This window comes from Populus alba, chromosome 12, assembly GCF_005239225.2.
Source record: "Populus alba chromosome 12, ASM523922v2, whole genome shotgun sequence".
Lineage (NCBI taxonomy): Eukaryota > Viridiplantae > Streptophyta > Magnoliopsida > Malpighiales > Salicaceae > Populus > Populus alba.
In genome coordinates this window covers 2,157,147-2,177,318 of record NC_133295.1, presented here as the reverse complement: position 1 = coordinate 2,177,318, position 20,172 = coordinate 2,157,147, and the positions used below count along the sequence as shown (strand labels likewise).

Sequence of the window (20,172 nt, the reverse complement as noted above, 5' to 3'; positions counted from 1 at the left end):
TTGGATGCAATATTATTTGTGTGGACAAAATTACCCTTGAGAAAGGATGTGAAGGACACATTATTTCTTTTTTCCTTTTTTCCTTTTTCTATTTTAATGGTATGAAAAAATTAGGATGAGAAAATATGATTTATTTCTATCTTTATAGTTTTAATTCTCCCAATCTTACCTTCCAAAAAAGTAATAATGACATCCTTGATGTTGTAGTTTTTCTTATAGGTTTTTAAGTGTCTTATAAGATATTATTAGGGGTTTGAAAGGGGAAAAAAAAAAGGGAAATAAACAATAAATAAATAAAGATACGAAAAAAGTTACATCTGTTTTTGTAACAAATTATAAAGGACAAGACTGAAATTTTTTTAAAACTATAAGAGTGACATTATAAAATTATAAACTATAGAAACAAAAGTGGAACATTGATGATAAATCAATAAGGACAAAATTATACTTTATTGGAAAGTTTTTCTAAGACCCATGTAGAATTTATACCCAATTAAGAGTCTGATTTTTTTTTAATCCTAGGATAATAAGTGTTTTTAAATAGTTAATTAAGACTAGGTTGTTTTTTTTTAATAAATTTTAAATTTTGTTTTTATTCGATAATTTTAAGTTGGTTTATATATTATTTAAAAATACATCATATTTTAATAAATTTCAAAACTACATCCTCATATTAATATGATATACTTAATGAAATTCAATAAAATAAAATTAAACACATACTCTAAGATTTAAATCTAAAAAAATCAAGAAAAGAAACATGATTTTTTAACCATTAAATAATGTTATGATATTGTGGTCTTATATTTTTTTTTAAAAAATAATTTTTATTTGAAAATATATAAAAACAATTTTTTTAATTTTTAATATTAATATATTAAAATTATAAAAATTACTAAAAATATATCAAGTAATTTTTTTCATAGAGATGACACTTTTAAAAAAACAATATGATTGGCCTTTTGCGTTTTAAAAGTACTTTTAAAAAAAAATTAAATTTTTTTTTATTTCAAATTAATATTTTTTAAATATTTTTACATCATTTTATTGCGCTAATATCAAAAAATAATTTTTAAAACATAAAATAATATTATTTTAATATATTTTTTAAATAAAAAATAATTTTAAAAAAAAAATATAATTGCAACTACATTATCAAAGTAATTATTCACTCGAGCCTCCCAAAGTGCCGAGAAGGAAAGGACACAAAAGTGAGGAAACTTGTGAAGGTTAAATTGTGGAAAGGGCATAAAAGGATATTCCAGCAGAATATTTGATAAGACGGGTCCCTCTGCCTTGTAATTTATTAAATTGTATTTATTACTCTTTCTGTTCTTTCTTTTCTTCCAAGCTCAGCTTCCTAACCAAAAGATACGCTCACTGCTCACAGCTGCAATTTTCATTCCAGGATTCAGCAACAAGTTTCATCCACCAAGCTCTTTTTCAACAGGTACAGCACATAAATCCTCTGATTTGTTTTCGTCTTCTCATGAGATAAGCTTATACCTATGGGCATGCATGGAGGTTTTGTCTACATGTTTGTATCATGCACTCACCATAAGTTTTAGAGGGTCTTTCTTTTATAATATCTACAAAGAAATACTAGCTAGAGTTCGTTCTCTCTAAAATTAACATATGCTTTTGGTGAGAAACTTATTGATGATTAAGAAGTCTTAAGTGCATACGACGATCAAATGGTCTGAATCCAAATCTTGTTTGCGGCTGTTCCCTTTTCTTGAATTACTAGTAGCACTGTTATTCAACTCGGTCATGTCGAAAGCGTCTCTAGCGGATTTCACAAAAATAGGGAGAGGTTGACTAGGTGTTAAAGCACCATGACACCTTAGAAAAACCAGTCAAAAACTGTATTTTTTTAACTTTTAGATTTTTTTTTGGTTCAACTAGGGTTCCGAGATTTGTGCCGTGTCAATCACTTATAACTAATAGTTGCCGGACATAATTTTCTTGCAATCAATTTTTTAATTATGCGGTGGTGATAACTAGTAGTTAGGCATGCTTTAGCAGCTAGTGTGGGCGGGAAATTTGTCTTCAAAATTAGCCGTGAGTTCACTGTCAAATGATCCTGAGAATAATCTTTTTCTCTGTATAATTGGATGTTTGTCTCTATCGGTTTGCGTTTGCCTTGTCTTACTTGTCTTATGAACGGAGCAGTCACTCCATGTCTAATTTTATCACTTTTCTTGTGCAATATCATGATGCTTTTGTTAAATGTAGAGTTTAGAAGGTCGATGCTTCTCAAAAAGACTTGCCATGGCCATTGCAGAATACATGACCAACTAGGCCAGCCTTTTCTTCTAGTTACATAGTTGTGCTTGTGATATAATAATATACTCAAGAAATAATCTGTTTGCAACATAAAAACACGGGAAAGGATGGCAAGTTTTTTTCTCAGAAGGGGTAAGCAGTAAAAATGATTTGCTGCTGGTATACAAAGCCAAAATGGGTCACTTGTTGTGACTTCTCCATTGAGGTCTTTGCTCACCCCAAACCAATTTATTAATAACATTGTTATTTGTGAACAAAATCCAAGGGCTTGAGATATGCCTTGATGGTGGTTTCAGGTTTCTTTATACAGCCTCCTGAATCATGATGTTAATTTATGTCATAACAAGGTCTGCTTGGCCTTGTTGTTCTTTATTTTGAATGTATAGTTCCCCAGTTATGGTCACATAGAGCCACGCCACAAGGGTCGCAAGTCAATAAACCCTGCAAAATGAACAGAAATGAAATGTTTCAAGTTTTTCCCCTTTGCAGAAGAATGCCTTGATCAGAGAGCGAGAAATCTTATGAAATTACCTCTAAAAATGGTGGATTTGATTGACTATTAGCTTATGTGAGGGAAGATCCAACCCTGGCTGGATGCCGACTTCTTATGGCCCTTTGTATATACTCAAACATGAACACAAAGAGACCGAAGACATATGATATGCTTAGATGCAGCTTTTCGATGACACAAACTGTTGAGCAGATGTTGTCGGTTTCACCCTCTACACGTGTTTTACCCAATAATGATCCTTTCTCTGACCACCCTGGACAAGAAGGGGAAAAAGCAGCCAGAAAATATTAGCTCATGACTTTAAAAAAGAATGGCAGTGTATGGTATTTGCATGTATAGATCCAATCATCCTTTCTTCCACCAGATTTTAGCCGCTAGAGGCATCCATTTAGGAAAGTTTCTTGATGCACATTCTCTATTTTGAACTACTTTAATGAAAAACATGCTCAAATTTTCGTTGCCAAAGAGATAGGCATTCCTTTTAGGAGAGAAGTTAGGATGGTGCAGGCCAGGAATCCATGGATTTGAAATAATGTGTCCTGCGGACGATCTCCCTTTTCTTTCCTCATTCACAGAAAAGAAAAGGGGAAATATATACTACAGCATGCTCATGGTGGCAATCCCAGCCATTGCTAACACCCAACAGAAACCCTTACTGAATGTGGATACTTACGAGAGCTTTCCTTGGGAAAATTGGTCCAAACATGTGGGCTCATCTTTTTTTCCGAAGCACTAATCAGGTCACAAAGAGCTTGATTGACCTGAAATTAAAAAAAAAAAAAAAAAAATACTTGGATTTTTATACATAGTAACATAATTAAATAAACCGCAGAATGCAATTTCTGTGATGTACTTCTGCCGGTGGTGAAATATTTCATAGTTTTGTTAGTTTATACAAAAAGTTAAGCATTTTTGTGATTGATTCATGGACTTGCCACATCCTTCTACACAGCAACATATGCATCTACTATTGTTCTTAATCAAGTGCAATGTTATAATATTTCCAGTTTCACCAGGGAGGAAAAAAATATTTCTCAATCAATGTCATATATACATGTGTTACCCTAAAATAACAATAATTCTTTATTGCAGAACAAACACCGCTCCATAATGCAATGGAGCTTTCATGCCATGTTTCTATATAAGATAGCAGGAATACCTCTTCGGTCCTTTCATGGCTCACTAGATGCCCGCCGTGGAGATCAACCAATCTAGCAACAGGCTGCAACTTCTTTGCAAGCCTCCTCGCATAATATATTTGAGCAATGATATCATGCCTATCCATTCCGAGCACCTCAAATCAGTCATAAGCAGGTAAAGCACTCAAGGATGTAGTCCTTATGGTATATCATTACTACACATGACAAAAAATATTCATCTTCTTTTCTGATACGTAAATACCAAGAATCTACTAACGTATTCACCTAGGGCTACCACTCATTAAGAAAAACAAAAGAATCTACCAAAGACGGCAGACTGGCTATTTACCAAATAAGCTTTCTATAAAGCTCCAGAACTCATTGGCAAAACACTGTCAAGTATGCTGCTAGAGTATATTTTTGACTTTTGATCTTTAAAGAGTTGAGATATGTGTTCTGAAATGTGATGACATGAAACATGGAAAATGATTCATTGCCTTGTTAAATACAATGTTTTTGCATCTGCAAATTGTCTTAAAAATAATTTAATATCAGAAAAATACTAATCAGAGCCTGAAACTCATTATCTGTCGATGGTTCTTTGATTTTTGACTGCTCTCAACTCATCGATCAATAATGTCATTTCTACATTTTGGGAAGGTTTTTTTATGTACTGAATACTCAGATGCTTGACAGCATATAGAAAACATGATTTTGACCAAGTATTTTCTGCATGATAGACCCACTCACTTGCATTGCATCCTTCCGCATTTTGGCTTCTTTTATACTACTAGACCAAGACAGATTTCTAACTTTATGAATCATATTATCCTCCACTCAAGTAATTGATAAAATGAAAAGCTGTTTAATTCATCTCAATGAAACCACATGAAAACATAATTTTGTAAGAATTCGCTGTGCTTCAGTGCACCATTTCACACAATCTTTCTTCAAACATGTTCTTTTCTAATGAGTTAGTAGCTTTGTATATTTCATTCGCCTGCATAGTAAAAATTTAAAATACAATGTATAGGTAAAAGGAATAATATTAAATTAGTGATTTGGCAGAAATCGTGTATTCCACGGAAATAAGATAGAGAACACTATTACCTGCCATGTATGACTGATACAAGAAATCCAGCAGATCTGATTAATTCAATTTCTGTTCGTGTCATCTTATGCGTCCAGCAAGCATTGACTTGACCATCAAAACCATAACTAGACTGCATTCCAGTTGATGATATACCTTTGACGTATTCCTGCAACATGTTTTTTTTTAAGGTCCAGCGAGAGACATACTTGTGTAATAAATGGAAGGTCAATACAAGTTACACAGTCACAAGCAAATTAACTAGGGTCTCATATAAATTTTTTTGAGAGCTGAAAACCTGAGGCTAGTCCTAGTCGCATTCTGAGGAGAAACTTCACTGCAATCATAACTCGCTAGAAGCTGGGAAACATGCATGTATATGATAGTCACATCTATGGATGTCAATGTGTGCTTTTAGGTCACCTTCCTGATAAAATGCTAGATATGAGCTTAATTCAGTAATATTTATGCAAACCAAAGGATGCTGAGTTTGCAGCCGTTGCTTACATGGTTGATATTATCTGAAATTTCTTAGTTGTTTTGTTCTATGGTCTTCTATGGTGTTAGTATGCACCCATCAATATACTATAAGAAAATCAGACACTCCAAAGAAGCAAAGCCTAGCAACTTCTTACTGTAAATACAAGGAAAGAAAGAACAAATATTAAGGTTTAAGATTATCACGTTTTTCATACCTGATACAGAATTGCTCTTCTTGTGCTAGACCCAACGTGCTCATCAAGATATTCCTGCAGATCAGAAATAAACATCATGTGAGTTCCTGCAGTCACAAAACTGACTCGAGACACTATCAGAGAGTAAACATGCCAGGTTCGTCTTTGCACATTCCATTTGATCTTTTTAAAGACGCTTTTCTTTCCATTTTGCAAAGTAGCTATAAGCCTCTTTACAGAATTTCTCCAGAGCTACCCAAATTCGTGGTCTGCTTCTCATCATTTACCTTTGTGTAGTGGGTGTCTAAGTCAACTGCAGCCCTTTGCTCAGGAGTTTTTGCCTTCAAGAAACGGATAGCGACAGATATTGTTCGACTGTCAAGCTGCAAGATACAAAAAAATCATCATTTTTTAATCACATGACTCGAATTTTAAAATAGAAAAGACAATACCCTCTGGTTCTCGGAAAAGAAAAATGCACTTTATGGCTGGTGACAACCAAATAGCTTTAAATGCGGGTGAGAGCTTACAAAACTAATGGATGTGAAGTGAATTCTGATAATAGAGATTCCAAGTGCACATTAGCACGAGAAACTACTGAGACTGCTATATTTTCTTCACCCCTCTTTGGCAATCTCCATCAATGGTGAAAACAAGAACACTCAAATCAATTCTAGAACCAGAGAAGATCTAGTTCTCTATGTGACCTCACAATGATGTAATATTAACCTTATATATTGATCAATAGCAGCTCAAAGGCTTATCAAATATTATCAAAAGAAGATCCAACACTAACAAACAGCGTTACAAATAGCGTTATTAAGACATTGTTTGTTTTTGTGTTTGAAGCTACATTTGAATATGTTTCGGTTTCAAAAATACATTTGGCTTGAAAAAACATCAAATTGATGTTTTTCTTAATATTTTTTTATTGTTTTAATATACCAATGTTAAAACATTAAAAAAAATTATTTTCCCAGAAGGCCAAAGGCTCGGTAGCACAAAAGATAATCTTCAAACTAGGTTAGGTCGGGAAAGAGAAGTTCACAGAGGGCCAAAAAGTTGTAGCTGGGAACTTAATCAGTTGATTTCTGTTAGCAGCTAATCCTGTATCAATCTTAAACACTATGATGTTTATGTTAATAGATCAGACGATTGGAGGACCAAATCCACAAATCACCTCCAAAACAAGTTCGGTTTTTTTTTTTTTCTCACCTATAGAACAGGCCGTTCTGGTGCCAAGTTGCAGGCCGAGCATGGTGACTTTTGATGTGATTAATGCACAGAAGCGTTTATTAACTAGCCAGTTGATCCACAGTCAAGCAATAATTTAAAAAGTGGCCATGTCCGACCCCACTAACATCCAATTAGTGTTTTCATAGTGAAGATGAAATACACGTCTTATCAAGTAAACTCTGGAAAATACACGTCTTATCACCTATTACTGCAGTATATTCACATGTGAATTGAGTGAATTTGAGGGAACTAAGTTAGTGTTGAAGAGTTCGTAGAAACATGAAGACAGCACAGCTGAGCAGCGACATGAAGATATATAATACCTTTGGTAAACATTCGAAACCTCCACCGGTCACATTAAGTAATGCCAAAGATAGAACTCTGTCCGGCACCATTGCTGCTAACTTGCAAGCTATCATAGCACCTGTTTCAACAGTGACATGAACCAAACTCGGAATCAGTTGTTGCGAGCAGTTGATTTCAGTTGCATTCAGTAATGGCAATAACAAAAATGGGAAACTCAGAATCACTGACTCACCCATTGAATGGCCAAATATATGAGCTTTTCTCCAACCCAAATGATCCATCAAAGCAATTGCATCTTTTGCCATTATTTTTGTTCTGCACTCGGCAATTAAAAATAAAAAACCAATGGATCCCACACGCCTTTTGCTTAAACAATCAACTGCTCTTTTATCAACAACCAATTATATTGCCAAGCAACACAAGTATCAACAACTAATGAACCTTCAACATGGAGAGGTTAAAATTACATATGATTTCTCTGATTCTACACAACTATTAAACAATAAAATTCAATTTCTTTCCTATTTTTCTCATAACCAAACGAAATAAAAAAAAAAAATCTCAAAAGAAAGTTGTAAAGCAAATGGAGCTTCAACATCCACTTCAAGAAAGCAAAACACAAGAAACACAAAACCCAGATCAGAAAAAAATACCAAAACTACAAAAAGAAATCATAAGACAGATACATGAATCAAAATTCAAATGACCCACAATAAAAGAATCATCAAACTTGAATCAACCCACACAAAATATTCAATGAAATTAGTCTCTAAGGAAACTCACGTATATTCAGATTTCTTGGTGGGCACAGAACTCCTTCCCATACCACGATTATCAAAGGCACAAACTTGAATACCATTGCCACCATACCCACAACCCCCATTATCACTTGAGTTCGGATCAACGGTCCTCATTCTATCGTCGTCGTAGTCGTCATTGGACCTCTCTGTCCCTGTAAGTCCCTTTATCTGTGGACCCCATGAATCATGTGTCCCAGCCAATCCTGCTCCCATCAAGCAATCCACAATTCATCCATAAAAGAAACCCAATTCAAAGCTGAAAAAGAACGATTATTTTTTTATGATTGTTATTACCTATAATGAGAAGAACTTTTGTGGGGCCATGACCATAAGTTTTGTAAAAGATTTTGATGCCTTTGCTGCTGCTGCTGCTAGCAGCATCAACTGCATCATCTAAACTGGTCTGCTGTTTAGGTACCTCACAAAAAGGCATGGTGTTTGCTTCGTATACAAACACAAACTGTACAATATAGCACAAATGGAAGACAGAAAGGAGTTTGGACAAGAATTTGCAAGGTTCCAGAAAGAGAGGAGAAAACAGAGAAGAAGATGACTGGGTGATGTTGGGGTTTATTTATTTGGGAGTTAATTATCACTTAGTCCCTATATGTTTGGAAATTTCATTTTCTAGTCCCTGTAAATCTTCATACATAATTCAGTCCCTTAATCACTTTGTTTCTATTTATTAGCCATTACTTTTTCAACCAGTGGTTAAACTAACAACTTGATAGAATAACTAAAGTAATATTTGATTATTTTCTTGAAATAGAAAAGATAAAAATATTTAAGATAGAATGAATATTTCTTCTTCATTATAAATTTATTCATAAACAAATTTATTTTATATTTTCATCTTGTTTTCATTCTGTAGTTGTATTTTTTTTTCTATTTTTTAAAGCTAATCAAACATAAACAAGCAATTTATTTTCTTAAAAAAGAGCTCTTTTTGTTTAGCTTTGCTTTTGGAAGTCATAAGCTATAAAATGAAGCTCTTAAAGTTAAAAGTCTTATTTACTTAACTTTTACTATTATGGTTTGAACAAACAAGTTTAAAAAAAAAGATATAAAATATATTTTTTCTTAAAATCAAGTATTTTACAGCAATTTAGGATAAAAATAAATTTAAAAAATAAAAATCAAACAACTTTTAATGTCATGGTGGACCTAAAAATGTATACAACCATACCCCAATACAATACTAAACAAATTCTTAATATAAAATCATATCTCATGAAATATTATGCAGCTAGACTCTTGGCACTTAGAACCACAAGTATAATAGCTCCAAAAAAATATTTTTTAAAATATTTTTTTATTTAGAAAAATATTAAAATAATATATTTTTTATTTTAAAAAAATTATTTTTGATATCAAACATCAAAATGATCTAAAAACACCTAAAAAAATATTAATTTAAAGCAAAAAAAATAAAAAAAATAAATTTTTTTAAAAATATTTTTTAAATACAAAAACAAACAGATTGAAGATCCTCAACCACACCCAAAGTTGCAGCTATGCAAACGAAAGGATGATATATAAATACTAAATGTGAAGCTTTTGAACTACATGGACTAAACAATCAGTTGTTTTGAAATATAAGGACTAATATATAATTTATTATTGATTGGGGATGAGGATGACAAGTTTGGTGGGGGTGGCAGATGAGAGCAGGATGCTTTTTTAGCCGCATAGATAGAAGGCTGTTTCTGTTCATACAAAGTCAAAGTGTTTAATTTGGGCAACGTGCGAAAATTATGAAGATTCCAAGTAGCGGCGCCTAGCGTGTGTGCGCACGGTGGTCGGTCCTTTTAGAGTGAGGTTCACCTAATCACTAATCTTTTATTTTATTTTTCTTGAAAAATAATATCATTTTTTTATTTTTAATATTGTAAGCATGGTTATAAAACACAAATTCAATTACGTTATGAGTTAGAAAAGTTGGTTTAAATAAATTTTAATTTTATAAAATACATCTATCAAGATGATATCATTTTAACCAAAATATTTTATTTTTTAAAAAAAATTAAAGAATTAAAGGTTGGGTTTTGATCGGGTAGACCTAAACAACCAGATTTTTTTCTTCTTCTATTTTTTTTTAATACAAACTAATATAAGTTATTGGTTGGTTGAATTCTATATTTAGCCAATTCAGGTTTTATAATATAATTATAAGTAAAATTATGAAAAATAGCTTTTTATGTACCTTTTAATTTCAGCCTAATCTAGTAAATTAATTAAAAAAAATCCAAGACTGGAATTCTAATCTAGATTAGGTTTCAAGTTAAATAAAATAAATATTAACTTAGTAAAACTCGGTTAATCTAGAAATGTTTATCTAAAGTTTTTAGGTTCATCTTGAATTGACCTGATTAAAACAAACTAAATCAATATTAATAATTTTATTTTGTAAAAAATTAAATTTTATTATTTTAATAAAATTGATTTACATGCATGAATCGACTTAATTTATGAACCAAGTCTTATAACAATAATTTATATATATAAATTATAATATAATTGAATCTCTTGAATATATATATGTGTGTGTGTGTGTGTGTGTGTGTGAGCTACCCACTAATATCATTTCAAAAAAACACTAGACAATTAACAGTTTCATGATCAGTCAACCAACATGCAGACTACGTTGCTTTTAATCAAAGATTATTTTCAGATCATTTGTCTTATTATAGTATAGAATGTAGTATTCATCTAACATGTAACAGCGAAATCTGAATTGTCTTCCTATTCATAAGAAAAAAAAACTGTCTTACTATTTAAATTTGGATTTTTATTCTTCTAGTTTGTTGATTTTTTCTTATGCTTTGAACATTTCTTCAACAGACCACAACCTACCCTGTGTGATATCATAAAATAAATAAATAAATAAAAAATTGACAAAACTATAACGAAACAATAAATTTGTATATGAAAAAAATTGGACAAAATCATCAGAAAATTAAAAATAAAAGGACTACAATGCCTCCAAAATCAATTGTCTTCCCTATCACAGGATGCCAAAGCTATAATTTGTTTTTCTTTGCGTCCCTAAATTGGTTCGGGTATCACTGCCTCTTCACTGGTTCATCTTGTTATTCAGGTCTTCTAAATGGGTTTTTTAGGGCTTACAGAAAAATAGAAGACAAGTTGAGCAATTTACCAGACGACATGATTCACAAAATCCTTTTTTTCTCGAACAAAGTATGTTGTCTTGAAAGACGGAAAAACTTCAGTTCCGGACCTAAGTTTTGACAGCAAAGGTTTTGCAGAACTGACGTTTCTTAAAGCTCTATCCGAAATGGGAGTAAGACTTGGATTGTCAACCAGATGACCTCTGTTGAAAGTAAATTAATTTCCAGAAATTAGTTGAACCAGTTCATAAAAATATTTTTTTCTTTTATTTTTTTTTTCTTGTTATTGAGTTTTTGAGTTTGCATTGCTATTTTTTATCTTATATCACACTCATCCTTCTTCCAACAGCTTCGTTGTCAGTCATCAATGGAGGGTTTGGTAAATTATGCAGTGCCTCGTATCAGGTTGAGGATTTCTGTTTGTTTCCGATATTGATATTCAGCTTGTTTCGTTACTAGTCTGTGGTTCTTAATTATCTCAATGTAAATTTGGTGATTTGTTGACATTTTCAATCTAACCTCATTGGACCTGTTCATATATGGTTTTGTTAATATGAGAATGGTTTTGATAACCCTTTCGCTAGTTGTCTGAATTTGAGGTGCATATAGCTACGGTCCTGTCGGTTTTGGTCTCAGAAGAGGTTGAGAATAACTAAGTAAAATTAAGTTCCTTTTACAATCCTATTTTGTCGATTCTGTCAATTGACAGAATATAACTGAAATTGGAATCTGTATTTGTTTTGTCTAAGCTTGTTCAACAATACAAATCTAGGAAAGTGATTGAGTTTTGGGATCAATCCCAACCCATTTAGGGTTTGTGAGTAGTGGGGTTGACATGGCTCAATGTCATCAAAGTGTTATACATGTAATTTGTACCCCTGATGAGTTTAAGGAGACAATAGCATGGATGCATTCCTTGCTTGATATTGACCTGCCTCCTTTGAGCTGACATTTTAAGACTAGTATCGGAATCTGTCATTTGCTCTCATATGTGCATATCAATTTAGTCTTGGTACCCTTTTCTTTGCTTTTCTTAAGTTCATTTTGTCTGAAAATTTAGGCATGCATCATCTTTGAAGAGCCCTTTGTCTCTGTTTGTTGTGTGCGTGTGTTTATCTCTTTCAGTTGAGCATGTATATGCACACCTGTGTATGAGCTCTGCTCTTCAATATACCATTATTTTTGTTCAGATTGCATTGTCTTGTTAGATTTTATTTTCTTTAGAGATATTTAGATTATATTGGTTTTACAAATTTTGTTAGTGAATTTCAACACCCGTTTTGTCTGTGCTTGTTCATCAGTTGTAAAATTAATCCTAGGTAGGTGACCAAGTCCTGGCATCGATCCCAGCCCATTTAGGGTTCATGACAGGAGTTGGCATCGGCCTATGCAGTCAAAATATTTTAAACCCTAACCCTAAATATTGAAACAAATTCCGTGAATGTTGACTTCCTTTTTCATTAGGGGCACTTAAATCATGTTTGCTTTCATGTCTTTGCTACCATTTTCTTTGATTTTATGTTATCCAATTCATATTGTCTTGACAATGTTGTGAAATACTGAGTGAAGATTTTGTTGTCTAATGCATCACCTCTCATCTTCATGCAGGTTCAAACCTGAAGATTAGCAGCTGCATATCTTCTAGGAGTATATTTTGGCAGTGGTGGCTAAATTCATATTAGCCTTCCATATTGCTTGCCATTTTTGTTCCAGTAAAGGAATCCATACACAGTTAATTTTCTGTCCTGGCTTCGCAAGCAAGCGCGGCTTCATCTTCATAACAACACTTTCTGAAAGAATGAAAAGAAATAAATGATCATAAGTTGTGGACAACTGCTTGAGAAAGAAAATGTTAACTATCCAGTCTCCATTCCACGATTTTTAACCACATTGTGAACCTGTTTCTCTTAATCTGTCTCTTTTTTTTTTAGTCTTGCTAGAGGACATCTGTGGTGTCTCTTCTCCATGGATGTGTAGTCTATTTTCTTTCCAGGGTTCTCACTCTGATGGAAAAGAAAAAAGTTGTTGCTGAAGGAGCAATGAGAAAAAAAATTTAGTGCTGTAATTAAATAGAAATTTTCTTTTTATCAGAATGAAATCATATATATGAAAACAATTGAATGGTGCTTCATTTGTCCAAAAAGAGATTGTTGATTAGAGGTGATTAGAGGAGGAGCCTATTACACAATATTGATGTACATAGCCAACAACCAGAGAGTAAAGGTTCTTCATTTTTCCACTCTCAAGTTATTGAAACAAAGGCTTATTTAGTGTCTGCAAAACTAAATCAAATAGCCAGGCTTCCTCCATTTTATCAATCTCACGCCCCAAAAACGTACCGACCAACTATTTCCGGGACGTGACCGGCACACTGATTGAGAGATCACTATAATAAACACCTAAAAAAGGAAGACTCAGCGTTTAAATTTTATATAATCAGATTATCTTAATCTAAATCACAATATTTCAATATATACATATAATCGAAAGTCTGTAAAAACAACCTTTATTACTGATTCTCTAAATAACGGTCCCATCATTCATATCTGTGAATTCTCAAAAGTTTGGATGATCTAAAGATAGAACTAGAGATTTACACGATGGTACCCTACTTCGCATACTCTGTGTTTTACCTGTAAAAAATGCCATTAGAAAACCAGTTTTTATTAGAGAAATGGGACATTAACTTATGGACTAATTAAAGTCTCCAACTTAAACTTCCATGCCTCAAATTCTTGGCCTTGATAGGTTTTCCATATAGTTCACCAAGCCCAGAGGTTCATAGGCTCTCTTTACATATGGAATATAGAGAAGAATTTTAAGTCAAACATCAATGCTTGTATTCACTTGACTGTTAAAAGGTTCGTTAAATTAAGAGCTTCGTTTTGCTTAGAAGCTTATCTTTGAAACAGATTGATGATTTGGTTGATGAAAACATGAACTCATTGTCTTGAAGTCCTTTGCTTGAGGATGTGCTTAGGTTATTTATCACAGCATACATTGAGCGAAGAGTGTGTAAAAATTGCTTTCCAAATGTATACTCAGTGTCTCTCCGTTGAGAATTGAACTTGGAGGACTCTGTCATTAATTTGGAAATGGTCTTGTACTTGCATGCATGGAGAGAGAAGAACTCGGTTTTGGGCTCATTACGGGTCATAAGCAATCGAATCGGATAGATGAACCAAGAGGTTGTAAACTACAGAAAATTTATTGATTTATCATAGGCATGCCAAAGTTCTTTCAGTGAACTATCAAAGTCTTCATCAGGTATGCTTGTCATTTTCAGACAAAGAAAAGAAAAGGGAAAATCACAACTCTATGCACCTATTTTGTTGCTTAAATTATATTGCTATGAAGGAAAATAAATATATAGTGAAACTGTTTGATGAGAATTGTTGCTGCTTTTCTAGCAATAAGAAAATGATTAGTTGACTTGCCTTGCGAATTCAGATGAGTCTTTTCTGTGAAACAGACTGGTTTTTGGATGGAAAAGGGAGGGTTTAGTCCTGAATGGAGGGGGTGGGGAGAGCTCAAACTCTAGGCCTAGCATGCAGGATGGGGATGGCATGCTACCATCAAGGTCAAGGCTAATAATCATCACTGTGAACGTTGCATTAATGACCTTTTCCTCCTTGTATGATACGATTGTTGCCACTAATAAACATCAATCTTAGAACATTTGCAATCTATTCTAATAAATAGGGTTGTTAAAAGATTATAATGGTTGTTGCACTGACTATTAAAAAAAAAGTTGCAACCCATGTTTGCCACTATTTGTACCATAAGTTATGGCTCACACCTTTTTTATCATTAATACGTATAAATAGATGTATTATTTGAGAGCAAACTGAGAAAGAAAAAGTGAAGTTTAAAGAAAGTGTAAGAGAGAAAGATGAGTGGCTTGTCAAAGAATAGCAGCTTTGCTGTCCATGTATAGCAATGTGTGAAGTAATGGAAATTAAGTTTAATGAAGTAATCATTTTTCTCTATGTATGTGTACTGTATCTTTTTTTTTTATCTCAAATAATATGGACCTCTTTCGTGGATGTAAGTGATTTGTCGAACCACGTTAAATATTATGTTACTGTGTTTACCCACCAATAAACAACTATCAGTATATCACCAGTCAAAATCCCCAACATTATATTCATCTATAATGCATTAGGGCAGTGATTTGTCTGACATTTCTTCTAATATTCTTCTTCCCTCCATGTTTTAAGCGCAAAGATGATTTCAATCTGTGAGATGATGCGTCGAAGCGCAAATGTTTGACATTACAAACTGGGCTAACAAAGTGAGAGCTTCCAGGAATATCCCACTTGCTGGTGACACCAGAACGCCTCTGACACACGATGAAAAGAAAGGAAAAAAGCTCAAATAATCTGTCATTATAGCATACATTGAGTTGAGATATAAATCCATCAGTAGCTTCACCAGCCCTCACAAACACTCCCAGCAGAAATTAACATAGCTTACTTTTAATTCTTGCACTTCTCAGCTGATTTATTTCTACTCATCAACCTCACCTCATGACTCGGGGTGCACATCGACAAGGAAGCAGTCCAGACGTGTCGAAGGAGATACATCAACAATGTATAACTTTTGATCATTGGATCAGATTGAAAAATCCTAGTTTTTTCTTTTGCTGTACGGACGTTGCGTCTCCTCCTCGATAATTAGGTTTTGAATCTCGTGCATTATGCACTTGGTATTCATCTTGTCTTCTAATAATACTGTGACGTCATTCATTTAATAGAATGATCAACAGAAGTTGCAGAAAGCCAATCATTTCTGCCAGGCTTGGAGTATAAATCAACCTAATAAAAACTTAATTAGACTGAATAATAAGTAAATGAACTGATCAGAACACCAGCAGTTCTTGCAAGAGCTTGCTTGGAGAGGGCCCTGCATGCCTGCAAAATAATGAAGGTACGTAGAGCACAGAAATGTAACAAGTCATTTCCCTTTTTTCACATGCCTTGACATATATAGCTATAGGGAATGTGAAGTATGAATTATCCAGCCAAGCACTTCATGGATGAGAATTAAAAGGCTGCAAGAAAAACCTTGTAAAAAAGGGAAAATTTCATGGTACAAATCTCTGTTACGATGTTTAAGAAAAGGAGCATCATGTTTTTCTTTTGCTGATGGATTAATTGCTTTTTCCTTCAAGTTCTTTCACTCAATTTCCAAACTCCACCATTCCCATGCAATAGGAAAACCACGTAAAAGCTTGAACTCTGGCTTGCTCGATCAATGTCAAACTTAATTAGCACAAAAGCCTGGAGGTATAAAGCCATACAATCCTCCAGCCAAAGTCCATGGGAGTTTCCTCTCTTCTCACAGATTAAGCAGCAATTGGAGCTAGCCAGGAAATTAACCGCATATAATGATGAGTCTCGAAATCTAAAATGTTTAGAAATAAGAAAGATATGGAGAATAAATGATCTGTTCGCCAGCCCTGCCAAAAGCTTCTAGCAATTGCAATGTAGATATCATCACGGCGCCTGTATTTCATCGCTATCCTTTGTGAAATCACCATGGACATGCCCTACCTTCATGTAAACACGATAATGTTTAAGACCTGATTTCAATAGCTAATCGATGCTCATATATTGAGTTGGTATTGTAGCTAATATCATAGTTATTAAACTCCGTCAACGAGCTTGCTTTCCGATTGATCTTCAATGAAACCCGCATTCCGAACCCAATTGAGTTGACTACAATTAGGTTTTTTTAATTTCTATTAAAACAACATTGTTTTTAGAATTAATCTTAGTTAACCTGGTGATTCATGAGTTGACCGGACAACAACTTGAACCCTAAATTGGGTGGTACATGGGTCAAGCATACTTTGATTAAAGAAATTGATTCAATTTTGATAGGTAAAAAGTTGAGTTGCCGGCGATGTACCAACACTGACTCCGATCCGATGGATTCAATCTTGGATGCTGATTTCACCTTAGATTAATCATATACTTTTGTTGAATACAAACAAATTTTAGAATTAGGTAAGACCTCCAGATGTCTTCTGTTGAATACCAAAGCCATGTGATAATTACCTGCCATTACAATATCCCAAATACGCCATGATTGATGCGCCAAATTTTCTTCACCAGTCAATACTCAACGTATAGTGTGATGTTTGTGAAATATATTTGCTCTTAAATAATTAAAAAACATATTCTCTTAATCTAAAATCATGATGGGACAGCTTCATAAGTTACTTACTAATTGAAGATAGATATTAAAAAAATATAGAAAATAAAACTTTGAATTACTATATTAGTAGACTAATTCGTCAATCCATAAGTTTACCTACTTTGTATATTTTTAATTTTATTTTATTTTGATTTGATTTTAATCAAGCTGTTATTGAATTTTACTAATAAAGTTGATTTTAAATGGAATTTAAGGATTAATGACCTAAAAACCAAAATTTGACTATAAAATATAGAAGCCATCAAATCTTTGAGATAGTTTGAAAACATGATTATACTTGTATTTTTTAAAAATAATTTTTTTTATTAAAAATTAATTTTTGTATATTTTGTATTGTTTTAATATACTAATTTTAAAAATAATTTTTTTAAAATAAAAAAATTATTTTAATATAAATAAAAATATTTTAAAATATAAACTCTCATAATATCCCAAAATATTAAAAGCACTATTTGGTCGTATGATACGACACCCTCGGGCCTAACAAAAAGAAAACGACACCATATGGTCTCCCCCAACGGTGACGTATGTCACTGGAACGTTACCCGTTTTATGTATCTTCCAAAGAAAGACGGATGTTGTAAGCGGGGTAACTAGGATAAACAATATTTTAGGTTCTATAAGTTTTAGATTTTCCACTTTCCTCCTTAAAAAGCTTTAATTTTTTTTTCAATTTTTTTTCTTTAATTTCCAAAAAGGCCTCAGTGATCCATTGAGAATTTAACAAGCTTTCCATTTTTTTCATACACGTTTTCATGTTTTCTTGTTGTTTTTACCTTCCAAACCTTAATATATCATAATCCTACGAGATTCTAGAAATAAATTAACGAATAAATAGATCAATTAGTGCTATCTAATATAAAATATCTATACTGGTATTTTTAAAAAAATTATAATATTATAAAATATTAAATCTCATATATAAATCCATTAAATCTAGAGGAGCTAATACATGGTCTATCCAAGTATTTAATATTTAGGTTAGGTAATGGTGGGTGTTTAGTAGCACGAGGATTTTTGTGTTTGAGTTTTTTTTAGAGGTGTGTTTACTTTAAAAAAAAATTATCAAATTAATTTTTTTTTATTTTTATCATTTGATGTAACATATTATATCAAAAGAATAGTGTCTAGAGCTAGAATATATTAAGGCAGTTGATATCTAACCTTGTAAGATGCATTTTGAGGCTAATAGGTTTCCATGAACAAAACCATGAGACGTGGAAGCTAGGTTGGGATGAGCCATAATGGACAATATTCTGCAGGAGGGACTGGGTCGGGCCTTACATATAGTATCAGAACCAAGAACGACTCGTTCTTAAGGTGATGGAATTGTAACATCTCATATCGAAAGAAAAGTGTCCAGAGTCAGGGTATATTAAGGCAGTTGGTACCTAACCTTGTAGGACGCGTTTTAGGACCTATAAGCTTTCAGAAATAAAACCATAAAGTGTGGAAGTCAAGTTGGGTTGGGTCATATCAGACAATATTCTACAAAGAGGGAGTGGTTGGGCCTTACATATGGTATCAGAGCCGAGGACAACTCATTCTTAAAGTGGGGAGATTGTAACATCCCACATCGAAAGAAGAGTGTCCAGAGTTAGGGCATATTAAGACAATTGATACCTAACCTTGTTGGACGCGTTTTGGAGCCTATGAACTTCCAGGAACAAAATCGTGAGGCATGAAAGCCGGGTTGGGCTGAGCCATTGTAGATAATATATAGCAAGGGGGAGTGAGCTGGGCCTTACAAAAAATAATTTTAAAAAATATCATGCAACATAATACCAAATACGTAAAATCCTATAGTTAGATAAATTAAACAATATTTATTTGAATTTCTCTTTTAATATTCACTTGGATTCTTCTCTTGACCTTTCTAAATATTTTATTGATCCTTTATCTTCAAATAGCTAATAAAAATAATAAATAAAAGGAAACAAAAGCTCACTTCATCCACTCTCTTTCTTTTTCCTATATTTTTTTTTTTTTTTTTTTTTTGAAAAATCTCAATCATGTGATAGCATTTTATAAAAATTCTTAAGTATCCACTTTAAAAATTGACAAAATATTTAATTATGCTGAATTACTTAATAAACAAAATATAACTATAAACATAGTTTTTTAGCATCATAATTTGAGTGTGTGTTAACTTGGTGGTGTGGTAATTTTTTTTTAAAAAGTATAACACTATTTTCATACAAACCAAGCCTTTAAAAACTAAAAAAACATAAGATATCTCCTATCAAAACACACACCAATATCAATATAAGATATAACCAAATATATACTAACAAATATGTTAATACAATAATCATTGATAGTTACATTTTAACAACCACACCAATGTAACAATAAATATAACATCCACAATTAAACATCACCGTTTATTAAAGAACTCAACTTGAATTATTTTATAAAATTAAAAGGAATAATTTTTTTTAAAATACATATATATATATATATATATATATTTTAAGAAACACTCGAAAGAATAAAATGAAGGAGATAAAGGAAAAATATGATAATTAATTAAATTTTATCGATTAAATTTATTTATTAATTAAATTTAAATTAAACTTTATAATTGAATGAACGTGACACATTGAGAAATGTAAAAGCATAAAAGTTAAAATAGTAAAATGTAAACATTCATAAATAACATTGAATTACCATGAAAGTAAAGTATATATAAAAAATTAACAAAGTATTACCATTATTAATAAAGTACATAAAAAAATCTAATTTTATAACGGGTTAATTTTTAATTTGCTCAAGCTAAC

At 32.5% G+C, this 20,172-nt stretch overlaps 1 protein-coding gene and 1 long non-coding RNA gene across 3 annotated transcripts; one reads left to right on the top strand and one right to left on the bottom strand.

Moving 5' to 3' along the window:
* Positions 1-1,300: 1,300 nt before the first annotated feature.
* LOC118033070 (uncharacterized) lies at positions 1,301-6,294 on the top strand. 2 transcript variants are annotated; one of them, XR_004684771.1, is made up of 4 exons: positions 1,301-1,450; positions 3,890-4,111; positions 5,751-5,857; positions 5,998-6,294. It is a non-coding gene; the product is annotated as an uncharacterized lncRNA (long non-coding RNA). The 2 variants fall into 2 exon arrangements; XR_004684772.1 differs by having other exon boundaries at positions 5,940-6,294.
* Positions 2,122-8,599, bottom strand: LOC118033062 (uncharacterized). The gene is made up of 11 exons (XM_035037905.2): positions 8,337-8,599; positions 8,026-8,245; positions 7,475-7,557; positions 7,260-7,360; positions 5,988-6,083; positions 5,722-5,775; positions 5,047-5,195; positions 3,957-4,074; positions 3,471-3,558; positions 2,818-3,050; positions 2,122-2,727 (listed from the first exon to the last, which is right to left on the bottom strand). Exons 1-10 carry the CDS (start codon positions 8,473-8,475, stop codon positions 2,851-2,853), a joined length of 1,248 nt encoding a protein of 415 aa, XP_034893796.1. The 5' UTR covers positions 8,476-8,599; the 3' UTR covers positions 2,122-2,727; positions 2,818-2,850.
* Positions 8,600-20,172: the final 11,573 nt, after the last annotated feature.